At 44.0% G+C, this 12,786-nt stretch overlaps 1 protein-coding gene across 3 annotated transcripts in view; it reads left to right on the top strand.

Moving 5' to 3' along the window:
* Fam120b (family with sequence similarity 120 member B) overlaps positions 1 to 12,786 on the top strand; it is a 53,334-nt gene that overhangs the window by 23,924 nt on the left and 16,624 nt on the right. For all 3 annotated transcript variants that reach the window (XM_057761461.1, XM_057761459.1, XM_057761460.1), the window contains exons 5-6: positions 3,329 to 3,501; positions 6,486 to 6,578. In XM_057761461.1, coding sequence (XP_057617444.1) covers positions 3,329 to 3,501; positions 6,486 to 6,578 — 266 coding nt within the window. The remainder of the gene's footprint in view (positions 1 to 3,328; positions 3,502 to 6,485; positions 6,579 to 12,786) is intronic.

Here is a 12,786-nt window from a genome sequence, read left to right as displayed (position 1 = left end):
TTGGTACCCACCATAGTGCTACATTATTCAGAAGCTGATGTCATGTGGAAGATTCTCCACTTAAGTCTGAACTGCCCCACAGGCTCGTTCATATCCTGGGATAGTAGTGCTGTGGACACTTTAGGAGGTACCATCTGCCTGGAGCAGTGGGTCACTAAAAGTGGGCCTTACTTGCTTCAGTTTATAGTCTGTGTTTACAACTCATGGTGGGTAGCAGTGTGAGTAGCTGCCGCTCCTGCTGCCATCATGATTGTGATGTAGTGAAATCCTCTGAAACTGTGAGCTGAAATAATCCTTGGTTCTTTCAGTTGCCTGTCAGGCAGCTAATGTGGTGTTAGGCTTTTGTGTGTAAATAAAGGGAACACCAGGTGAAATCTCACCATCTGTCGGTGGACTCTCAGCTGTACTGATCTTTATACTTGGTTGGATGGGAAGATGAGAAAGGAAGAGGAGCTTGGCATGTGCTCGTTGCTGCCTGCTTGCAGCTCCAGAAGCATTCTTCCAAAAGCATTCAGGCCACATGTCCCGCCCAGCAGGACACGAATCGGGAGCCCGGGCCCTGAAGGGGAGGAATGGACAGCAAGTCTGTATTCTGATCAAGCTGCCAACTTTATTTTCTCTCAGGAGCATTATATAGCAAACAGGCAGCGGGGGAGGGTCGGATGCTATGCCATTGTTCTAACTGGAGTATCAGGTCTGGAGACAGCCCTAGCTGATAGGAAGAGATAAGGAAATACTGAGGGTCTGTAGATGTTTGCTAACGGGGAATGCTAATTACTTCTGGGTCCTGGGGCCTGCAGGTCTCCCTACTTAACTCACAGGGAGAGATAAAAAGATACTGGGTTATTTCCTGGGCCCAGAACTTGCCCTACAGAGGTAAATATCTTACTTAATTTGTAAACTAAGATGGCTTGACTATAACCAAATACAGGTCTTTAATCCCAACAGCCACATGTGCCTGTCCCTTCTTCATGAAAACCTCTTAGAACCCCTTCCTAGGTTCTCTTGTTTTTCCAGTTGACCTTCAGTAATTTTGTGGTAAAATCTTTGCATTTCTTTTACAAAGCTGGAATTTAAACCCAGGGACTTCTGCATGCTAGGCGTCTATCTGCCAGAAAGCTAAATACCAGTTCTTAGTCTTTGCACTCTTAAATCTTGGTTTGCTGGCATGATCTTTTTTCCTTACTTGCAACAGGATCTCTCTGAGTAGACCAAGCTGACCTTGAACTCACAGAGATACACCTGACTCTGCCTCCCAAGTGCTGGGATTAAAGGTGTGTGCCACTACACTTGATGCATAATCTTTTTACTGCAAGTTCTTCCAAGACAGTAGTTGGCCGTCTTTTACGTGGGTCTGCTCTGTATAAACTGACCTGGATTATAGACATCAGTACTGGGGTGATCAGAAACCTCTGTGACAAGGAATGAAAAGAGCGATTGTTGACCTGTGTTGATTGCCGTTGGTAGCTGAGGATTAAACGTAGATGCGAGGTCAGCTCTCTCCCACAGGGTTGCCCCCAGGACTGTTGGACAGATGCTTCAAATCTTCACCTCACTGTCTAAAGCTATCTCTTAGAGTTGACTCTCTGAACAAATGAAGGCCACGTGTGAGAAATGTCACTACTTGTTCAGTCAGGGAGTCCCTCGGTCACCACTTGCAGTGATTCTGGATATATTTTGCAAATCTCCAATTTTTTTTTTTTTAGCATTAAGCTTTTATGTATCCAGAAGTATCATATTCTTGAAGAAATGGTCTTTACTGTCTGGAGCAGCTGGGGAACTACACCCTTCACTCACTGTGGTGGGGGTGACAGTCTTCGTACTGTCTTATCCCTGTATTTTAAAATAATAGAATGTCTGCATGGGAAAGTGTAGGGTATTTTGCTTTTCTTACATTTTTTTTATTTCTTAAAAATTTGCAGCATCTGACTTTTATAGTGAAGAAACTTTTCTAAATACTTTTGGAATAACTATAGTGGTAGACATTCATTATTTCCTTTATATCAGAGGTTAGCAAGCCTTTTACATCTAATGTCTCATAGTAAACATGTCGGCTTTGTAGGCCCCGTGGCTGTCTTACTGGTAGCCTGTGTCATCAAACTGAAAGAAGTCACAGGCAGCATGTGCACAGCAACTTTCCACTGAAACCGATGAACTCTGAATTGATGCTGGGGTTCTGTATTTGCTTGTGCTAGGAAGTTTTCTTTTTCTCTCAACCATATAAAACAAAGCGGTTGTTAGTCCAGAGGCTCACGGCAGCAGCCCTCATAAACGCTGGGAGTCATGTCCAATAGATTCTCAGACACCCTTCGCGACCTTGGAGTGCGATCTCTTAGTACCAGTCTCTTGGGTGACAATTACATTTTCTTTCTCCCAAAGAAAATATTAACAAAAAAATGCTTTTGGTAAATGAAACTCTTTAGCTTTTTCAGCACTGCAGGTGACTTGCTATCTTGTTTGGCTCCTGATGGTGGGAAATTCACTACTGGGAAGAGTGAATGATCGTGTTTGAAACAAAGGAAAAAGAATTCCCTTGGAATCACGGGCTTCTGATACCATTTGGTTAGCTGCTCTGTTCTCATGGTGAACATGTGAGACATTCCACCCTAGTTACTCTGGAGTTTTGGCACAGGCTTTGAGTCAGTGCCCAGCAGAGAGCCACAGCTGTGGGAGAGGTGCTGCCACTGTGGTTGTTAGACCAGCACCTCCGTATTTGTGTAGACTCACTGTTTGTCACCTGTATTCACAGCATCTGTCCTTGTCGAGTTTAACAAGTAAGGACCCCACCCCCCCATTGGAATTGTTTCTTTGTATCTGCATAGTATAGAAATGGACCCCGAAAATTTACCTTTTAGGGATTTGTGCTCGGTGGTTTGTATCCACATATCTCATGCTCAGCAGGTCTGTGTGTATCCCAGAAAATGCACCACTAAGTCTCTGCAACTGATTCTTTGGTACATAAAAGTCAAAACCACCAATTTGGAGGGGCTAGAGCCAACTGAAGGGGTGGGCAGATGGCGTTTCCTCAGAGCCTGCCATCCTGCTACTGGATCCCTGAATGGAAGGTTGTCTCTTCTGGAAAACAGCATGAGTGTAAGTGAAAGCCCCCTTTCCCTACAAACCTACATACTAGAAAGGGTAGGTCAGCGAGTATGCGCCGGCCCTGTGGGTTTGTTTTCTTTGAAACCAGAAAGCTGTACCCACATTTGCTCTCTGGTTCTATTAACTTAAGCCTTGATGCCCCAAGTAAATCAGGGGAGAGATGAATCATTCTTCATTGTACTTCCAGAAGCCTGTCGGGACCATGCTATATGACTGTCTTTTTCAGGGGCAAAACCTAGTTTGGAAGTTCTGTGGCTGAGCCGAGAGCCAGCAGTGCAGGCCCGGCGCCTGGACACGTTGCTAGCCTGCTTCAACCTCTCCTCCTCCAGAGAAGACCTGCAGGCGGTTGAGAGCCCATTGAGAGCTCTGTGCTGCCTCCTAATCTACATCTTCGTCCAGGTAAACTGAGCTCACGGTTCTCATATATAATAAATATATACGTGCTACATCTGCCACATGGTCTGGCCTCACCTTCCTGGAGCGCTGTGAGTCTTTCTGTGGGCCAGTTCCCATGACTTCTTTCCACAGAGCACAAGTAATCCTTCAGGATCGTCACGAAGAGGTTAAGTCAGAAAGTTAGTGTGTCAGCAAGTCAGTGGTGGTGTGTGTTTATTCTCAGGATTGGCTGTCCTTTTAGAATACTGTGGTAGACCTAGAAGGATAGATAAATTATAAAATATCATGGTTTTATGTAGTTGAGCTTAAATTAACTTTTTAAAAAAATTTATTTCATTTTATGTGTATGAGTGTCTGGTTCCACCCATTCCATGTATGCATGTGTGCTATCTTCTATGCCTGGTGCCCATGGAGATCAGAAGAGGGCACTGCATTCCCCTGGACCTGGAGATGTGAGTGGTTGTGAGTCACCATGTGAGTACTGGGAACAGAGTCCCGATCCTTTGCAAGAGCAGCAAATGCCCTTAACCACTGAGCCAGGTCTCCTGAATTAGCCCTTTTTGGTTACAGCATGGAGTAGAATTGCATATCATTCATTATATGAAAATCGAGTTGAAACTAGTTTGATTTACTCCAATCTATTTAACAAGACTTAAGTCTGATTTGAGGAAGTCTTGGGAAAGTATTTATAATAGTTACTTTGGTTATTGCTACAATAAAATCTGTCCTGAGTGAGCTCACGGTGGCAGGGGCACAAGACAGTTGTTTGGGTTCCGCCCAGCAGGATAAGTGCTGGAGCCCAGCTTTCCCTTGTCCTCAGCCTGGGATCTCCACCCCATTTGCTGTTCTTCCCAGTCAGTTAACCCAGACTGGAAAGTCCCCCCCAGGCCACCAGAGGCCTCTTCACAGGGAATTCTAAACCCCATCAAATTAACAGTCATGCTTAGTTACCTGTGAGAAAGACACTTGAGAGTTAGACTGTCCCCTAGGTGTGTTTCAGTTTGTTTGTTTGGTTGGTTGGTTGGTTGGTTTTGTTTTTTCAAGACAGGATTCCTCTGTAGCTTTGTAGCCTGTCCTAGAACTCACTCTGTAGATCAGACTGACCTCAAACTCACAGAGATCCGCCTGCCTCTGCCCTCCAAGTATTGGGATTAAAGGCATATGCCACCACCGCCCGGCTAGGCAGGTGTTTTAAGAACAGCCTCCACAAACCTGACTAATTGTGGATAGAATTAAATAGTAATGAGCCTCAGTCTAAGCAGAGATAGCTGTTTACGGATTTTAAAATCTGTATGTGTGCTGACTTTGTCACAGATCCTACATTTGCAGGATTTTGCTTTCATTTGTATAAAGGTGGTGCCTCTTTTGGAATGGACATAGAAGAGGGTAGTTATCAGCGTGTCCGTGTGTCTTCATTTGAGTGTTAGTGTGTGCCTAGGTCAAGTGCTGGACCGCGTCTTTCCAGGAGAGTTTCAGGGTTAGGGTGGCATAAAGCCTGTGTTCTTTCTGGTTTGGGGGGGCCATTTTATCTTAAGGAGGTATACAAGAATTTTATTTTCCAGGTGCTCTTGGTTAAATTTCTCCGATGGATTTGTCATCGTCCTGTTTCTGTCCCCATAGGTTTTGCTGCCACAAAAAGAGCTCTTGTGTTAGAGTAGAATTACTTCATAAGTAGTTAACATATTGTTTCTACTTGATTACAAGTGTGATTATTGTGCTAGCTACTTTTATGTGAATTTAACACAAGCTAGAGTCTTTTGGGAAGAGGGAACCTTGACTGAGAAAATGCCCCCACCAAACTGACCTGTGGGCAAGCCTGTGGGACCTGCTGTTACTGATGATTGTGGGAGGGTCCAGCTCCCTGTTGGTGATGCCATTCCTGGGTTGGTGGTTGTGGGTTCTTTATGAAAGCCTGCAGAGCAAGCCATGGGAAGCAGGCTAATAAGCAGCTCCTCCCATGGCTTCTGCTTCAGTTCCTGCCACCAGGTGCTCTGACTTCCTTTGATGATGCGCCATGATTTGGAAGTTTAAGCACAATACCCCCTCCAAGCTGCTTCTGGCCATGCTGTTTTATCACAGCCCTAGAGAGCTGACAGTTTTATTAGTTGCTTTTCTCATTGCTGTGTCAAATGCCTGACAGAAGCACCTAAGTGAGGAAGGGTTTGTTCACAGCTCATCATGGCGGGAAGGCACATTGCTTTCACTGTCAGGAAGCAAAGAAAAGCCAATGCTGACACAGGGTTTCTCTGTGTCACCCTGGCTATCCTGGGACTCATGCTATATAGACCAGGCTGACTTTGAACTCTCAGCGATCTGCCTGCCTCTGCCTCTGGAGCACTGCCAGCCTGCTCAGCTCATTCTTTATCTGTCCAGGACCTCTACCCATGGGATGGCAGCACCCACATTCATCACGGGTCCTTTCTCCAAGGACAGCCTTCCTAGAAGGAGTGTACTTCTATGGTGATAACGGAGTCCAGTAGAGATAGCATTGAAGATTTACTGTCTTAGTGGCTCAGCTCAGTGTCAGCCTCAGGAGCGTATGAGATCGAGTAGGCAGAGACACCCTGTCTTTGGATCACATAACTTATTTTAAAGGCTACGTTAATCCCTCCCTGTCTGTGTTTCTCTCAGTTCTCCCTTTGTTTTTCTCCCACTTTTTGATTCCAGAGAACAGAAGGGCCTCATCCTCTGGGTCCCTTAATTATGTAGCTGGGATCCAAGAACAGTGGTGACATCCAGGATTGTTGAAGTTGGCTGCTCCCCCAGTCCTGGCCACCCCACCTCAGCCTCTGAGTCATCCGTTTTTGACATTTTATGCAGAAGGGATTGCACTGTTACCCTGTGGAGAGCTTTGTGTCGTAGAGTTGTGGATGATGAGAGTAGAGGCTGTGCATGTGTGTGCACCTCTCTCTGTGTTTGTGTGTATATGTGTGTTGTACATTTATAACAAATGTAGGCTCACACTGGCCCTTTTCTGTGCTTTTCAGGTGGACACTCTTTCCCTGGAAGATCTGCATGCATTTATTGCTCAGGCCTTGTGCCTCCAAGGAAAATCAACCTCACAGCTCATGAGCTTACAGGTACAGTCGTTCATCACAGCCATGGTGGCAGCCACGCTGTGGTCACAGGGTCAGCATTCTTTCTAGCCTTTTCATGTTGTAGTTGGCACTTCATAGGAAGCGCAAGGCAGGCATGTTTCCTCAAGGAAACGGATGGTCATCCTCCATCGGCAGCTCCCAGATGGGTGTCATTTCCAACCCTGACAACTGCTGCGTCCTTGCTCAGGACCCCAGGTTGTTCCAGGGCCTGACCTGGTCTTCTCAGTTTGAAGAAAAGCATTTGTCATCCTCTTTGGCCTCAGAGAAACAATGCCTTCCCTGGTCCAAGCTCATATCCCTGTGTGCACAGCAGGGTGGAGCCAGGCTGCTCTTCCTGTATCCTCACCCAGTACATAGTAAGTGTGCATACATTTATTAAAACTTAGATTAGACTATATGTATAAAGATCTGTGTACATATTTCTATACTTACCTTCTCTCTGTAGCCATAGGTTCCCCAACTAATCATAAATTGAAAATACTTTTTTTTAAAGTCTTTTCTTATTTATTTATTTATTATGTATACAGTATTCTCAGTACTCTGCCTACAAGTCAGAAGAGAGCACAGATCTCATTACAGATGGTTGTGAGCCACCATGTGGTTGACTGGGAATTGAACTCATGACCTTTGGAAGAGCAGGCGGTGCTCTTAACCACTGAGCCATCTCTCCAGCCCCGTGAAAATACTTTTTTTAAACTGCATCTATACTGGACATGTCAGTCAAATTCTTTGTCAACCCAATCACAGTGACATATATTCACACAGTGTAAAGGAAAATCCACAGTACAGCATAACAGCTCTTCAGGTATTATTTATATTACACTGGGTATAATTATTAGAGGTGACATGAAGTATATAGGAGCAGTCTGCAGGGCATGTGCAAATCCTGGATCATTTTGTTTGGAGGTTCTAACAGGGGACATATTTCAGTCAGTTGTTCTCTGAGACTGAGCATAGCTTCAGGAGGGACGCTCGTGGCTTGGTGAAGGAGAAGGGATACCCACCTAGCCAGGCAGCTCAGCTGAATCAGCCTGGTAATCAGTGGGACGATAGATGTTATGGATAGAGTACCCTCACGTTCCTAGTTCATTTTGAAATTATTTTCTTACTAACATCTTTATAATCAAAATAGTAATCTCTTGATTTCAAGACTCTAATAATCTTTAAAATTTTTGTGAACCTCTGTACTTAGATAACTTAGGTTGTAGAGATTCCAGGAGCTCTTGTTAGCTCTGAAGCCTTTGCGGGTGGCCCTAGACCCAGCCCTTATACCTCTCTCTTGTTTTCATCTTCATACTTTCTCTCTTTAGCTTAATCTTTTCTCCTGGTTCTGCCTTCTGGTTGGCAAACTCAGTGTCTCTCAACTTAGAAGATTCTCCTAGAGTAGAGACTCTTCTCTGTCACTGTGGCCCTTGCTGAGCTGTGGCACAGCAGGTTCCATATTGCTGGGCTCTGTCTCCTCCACCCCTCTCCAACACCACACAAGATTGCTGAGACAGAGATGGAAACATGGCTCATGTTGTGTCAAGTGTACTCACAGAAATGTAGGCTGATTCAGGCCATTCCAAACTTTGTTCTATGTATGTGTATATGAATAGACACGCAGATGTAAATGGTTCTGAGCCATTCACAACCCTTGGTGTGTCGTCTGTCTGTCTGTTTCTCTCTCTGTGGACAGATTGTGAAGGGATTTTGGCCATTCCTAGTACCTTCTTCATGCTGCCTTTCACTTGGGAAACAGTGAGACTCTGTGGCCCAGACAGTAGATTAGTGTTTGGAGAAGATTTTACTTTCTTAATGACTATCTAGAACCAGAACCATGCTGTCCTTTTTCTCCTTAAATGTAGACATAATGTTGTAGCTGTAGTGGCCTAACTCCATGATGAGAAAATGTTAACACTTTAGAGGCAAGACAGGAAGAACTGTGGGTCTAGGCTAATACTAACCCTAAGGTCACTAAACTCTGCTTTTCTGTAGGCTAAGCAGTAACTGTTACTGATCGCGCCACTGTTAGCTTGTAGCACCCACACAGGTAGCGTCCACTCAGGCTATTGTGCTGGTACATCTCCAAGCCAGGCCACAGCTACTCAATCCGTGCTCAAGAGGAACATGGCAGTCATGCCGGAGTTCTTTGAGTCCCTGCCCCCAGCTGAACTTTGGATAAGTTTTAGGAGCATCTCAAGTGTTGAGTTTAGAGCCACTGCGGGTAGACGTGATGGACGGAAGAATGAGCAGTTGGATGGGTTTGAATACTCCTTCCTCCCCTCTCTGTTTTTACCTTTATCCTCCTTCTTTTTAACTTCATCTTTTCTGATGGCTCTACCGTCTGGTTGGAAAACTTGTCTCTTAATTTAGGAAAAAATTCCATCTGTCCTGATCTCATGCTGGGATGGCTTTCTGTAGGCAAGTCCCCATCAAAGAAGGGGACTTATACATAGGTGAAACCAGAGCCAGGACTCTTGGAGACCCAGGAATGCCCTGCACAGTGAGAGCCCTGACTTGTGAAAGTGGAAAGAGCCACACAGGATGGGATGACTGAGAAACAGCAGGAGAGGCAGAAACTTGTGTGCGTTTGTTTTTAGAGCTCTGGATCTCCAGGAGACCTATCAGCGAGCTGTCCCTAGGAAGCTCAGTTGCCTCTCTTATGTCAGTTCCTTGTCTGTGATCTTTATATTTTGCTATAATTACTTACTTGTAAGTCCTTTCCAGAATCCATCAGAAAAAAAAAAAAAAGAAGAGAACTGGTTTCCTATTGATTATGTATTCTAAGCCCTAGAGAGAGGAAATGCAAACAGATGATGGTCAGTGCTAAGGAACTCCGCGAATATGAAGAAGATTTATGTATCATTGAGAACTGTATAGCACCTGCTTATGTACAAAGACCTGGGTTCTGTGGGTTGTCTCCAGCAACAAACCCAGAAAACGTGGAATAGAGAATGTCACAGCCTAGGGAGAATGAAGTGTTTCAGAGAAGGCTGGCAAACCTTTGTTGAGCAGAAGGCATGTCCTTCTCCACAGAGGAGTCATCGCAGCTGGAGAGGTTGCTGATATAGAACAGAAGGAACAAAAGAATGGATGACTGTTTCACCAGTGAGAACTGAGAGTGACTACAGCCAAGCTAGCGTGTGGGGAGGCCTGAGGGAGACTCAGCTACTTGGTGCCTTCATTTCGTTGATTCTGTGTCTCATCTCTGTTGTTTCTATCTCATCGATTCAGCCCTGTTTTTCTTTCTTCCCATCTACTATTTCGGGGTTTTGTTTAGTTTTGTTACAGAGCTTCCAGATCTGTCCAGTACTGACTCGAGATCACTCAGGTCTTTTTAGATGCTTAGTTCTGTGAATTGCCTCCTCTTGGAACTTCATTGAGTTCCATGGGTTTGGGTATATTATTGTGTTTTTATTTTTATTTAATTCTAAAAAGGTTTTAATTTTCTTCTTAGTGATCTGTCTGTTGGTGAGAGGGAAGCACTGAAGTCACCTGCTGTCCGTGTGAGGGTAAATGTGTTATTTTAGCCATAATAATATTTGTTTTAAGAACTTGGGTGCTCTTGTGTTTGGTGCATAAGTGTTTAGATATGTAACATCCTCATGGTGGAGTTTTCCATTAACACGAACAGAGTGTCCTTCCCTCTCTCTTCTGATTAGTTTTGGTTTGAAGTCTTATTTTGTCAGATATTAAAATAGCTACGTCACCTTGATTTTTAGGTCCATTCACTTAGAATACTTTTTCCAAACTTTTATCCAAAGGTGTTGTGTGTCCTTGATGGTGAAATGTGCTCATGACTACAGCAGAAAGATGGATCCCAGTTCCTAGTCCAGTCTGTTAGTCTGTGACTTCTTACTGGGGAACTGAGACCATTACTGTGGAGAGTCTCCAGAGAGCCGTGTTTGCTGATTTCTGCTAGTTTGTTATGGTGTAGGTGGTTTTATCCCTCTTTTGATTTATTGTTCTGGGATTATTGATTCCTTGTGTCCTTCTTCTAGTTAACCTCTTGAGATGGAGGTTTTCCTTTTAGTACTTTTGTAGACCTAAATAGGTAGATAGAAATTGCTTGATTTTGGTTTTATAGTAGTCTGGACTGACATCTGTGGTCTCTCGGAGTTTGTAGAACATCCACCCAGGCTCTTCTGGCCTTCAGAGCCTCCCTGGAAAGCCAGGTGTTACTCTGATGGGCCTGCCTTTATATCACGACTTTTCCCTTGCAGCCCTTACTATCCTTTCTTTGCTCTGCGCATTTAGTCTCATGCTTACTGTGTCATGGGGAATTTCTTTCCTTTCTGGTCCTATACATTTGGTGTTCTGTGTGCTTTATGTACCTTTGATAGGCATCTTTTCCTTTAGATTAGGGAAATTTTCTAATGTAATTTTTGTTAAAAATATTTTCTGTGCCTTTGACCTGGGTTTCTTTCCTTTCATATCTACCATTTGTGCGTTTGGTCTATTTATAATGTCTCAGATTTCCTGGGTGCTTCTGTCTGTATTTTTTTTGTTTTTTTTTTTGATTTAGCATTTTACTTGACTAAGCTATCCATTTCTTCTACCTTGTTTTTAAGACCTGAAATTCTTTTTTTTATGTCTTTAGTGAGGCTTACCTATGCGGTTTTTGTTAAATTTTTCACTTCCAATTGTATTTTAGTTTGACTTTTCTTTAGTAATTCTGTTTCTTTGTTAAATTCTACTTTCATATCTGAAATGTTTTCATTATTTTGTTCAACTGCTTGCTTCTGTTTTCACAGAGCCTAGACAAGATTCAACAGCGAGAAACACTTCAAACACCTCAGCCAACAGAACATGCTCTGTTGCATGGATGTTCCCTTCTTTAGTTGTTGTTGCCAAGTGTGGTGACCTTAGGGTCCCTGGTAGAAAGTGCATCTGGGGTCAGAGGGTGCCACAGAGGAATGGATGGGCTGAAAGAACTAGGGGACCCTGGGTCCACACCAAGAGGAAAGGAAGTGGGCTGAGAGGAGAGACTTGTGCTGGAGCTTCAGCAGAACTAAGGGGTAACTCTGGAGAGGCTGGACCAGATGACAGTAAAGGCTGCCTGCTAGGCTGTAGACTAGTGTAGCCACTGGGGGGGGGGGTCCCTGGTAGAAAATGGGGGTGGGGTCTATGAGTGTCACAGAAGAGTGGATGGGGCTAGAAGGAAGGGTTAGAAGGGGCAGCAGAGCCTCATCTACAGAGAGAGTTCCAGGAAAGCTAGGGCTACACAGAGAAACCCTGTCTCGAGGAAATGGAGGGAGTGGGGGGGAAGGGAGGGACGGAGGGAGGGTAGGACAGCCGGAGAAAGGACCCTTAGGTTCACACCAGAAAACAGACTTCATACCCCAGTAGTCTGCCTGCACATGATCCATCCTGTTGGTGAGCTGTCCCCTGGAGTTTATTTGACTTACTGTTCTTTTCGTTTCCATCATTGTTTTGGTTTAGGTTTTCTTCAGTATTTATCTCTTTACTCTCTTTTTATGTTGTGAATTGGCTTCCTCATTTCATTCAGCAGCCTCTTTGTGTTCTTGTAGAAAATAGTGGGGTCCTCCTTATAATGTTACCATATTTTTAATCATTCTCTTCAATCCTAACATCCAGAATTTCATCTGCATAATGCTAGTTAGGAGTTATTAGAAAGGGGTTGGTGATTTTTAGAGGAAATAAGTTGGCTTGTTTTGTTTTGTTTTGTTTTGTTTTGTTTTTTAATGTTACTTATGTTTTGCACTGAGATTTGCTCATCTGGGGTTAGAATATAGGTTAAGATTTGCTGTTCTTTTAATTGCCTTTCTTCTTTAAGTGGATGTGTTTACAATGTTTACAAGAGACTGGGTTGTAATATAGTTCTGATGTTGTCATCTGTTAGGCTGTTGTTCTACTCACCAGGCTCTATCTACTCTCTGCCCCTGTGGGCTGAGTACCAGCTGCAGCGCCAGTAATTAAAGTACTTCTGTAATGTCATTGCTGGTGACCACAGGACACTTATTAGTAAGGGTTAATTTAGAAACTAAATGGACCTCAGTAGTACTGTGAACACTAACAATGCTAACGTGAATGCAGAGAAGAGAAGACGTAAACAATCAATCCCTGAGACTGGCAATAAGCATTAGGTTGTTAGGTGGGAAGCAGAGGTGAGGGGCATTAAGGCAAAGGGGAAATGAGGTGGGTATGTGGGATTTGGTTTAGTTGTAGACTAAAAAGAAGCAAAGAT

The sequence above is a fragment of the Chionomys nivalis genome, chromosome 2 (genome assembly GCF_950005125.1).
Source record: "Chionomys nivalis chromosome 2, mChiNiv1.1, whole genome shotgun sequence".
Taxonomy (NCBI): Eukaryota; Metazoa; Chordata; class Mammalia; order Rodentia; family Cricetidae; genus Chionomys; species Chionomys nivalis.
The sequence above is the reverse complement of the archived record's forward strand: the minus strand, read 5'-3'. Positions and strand labels throughout refer to the sequence as shown.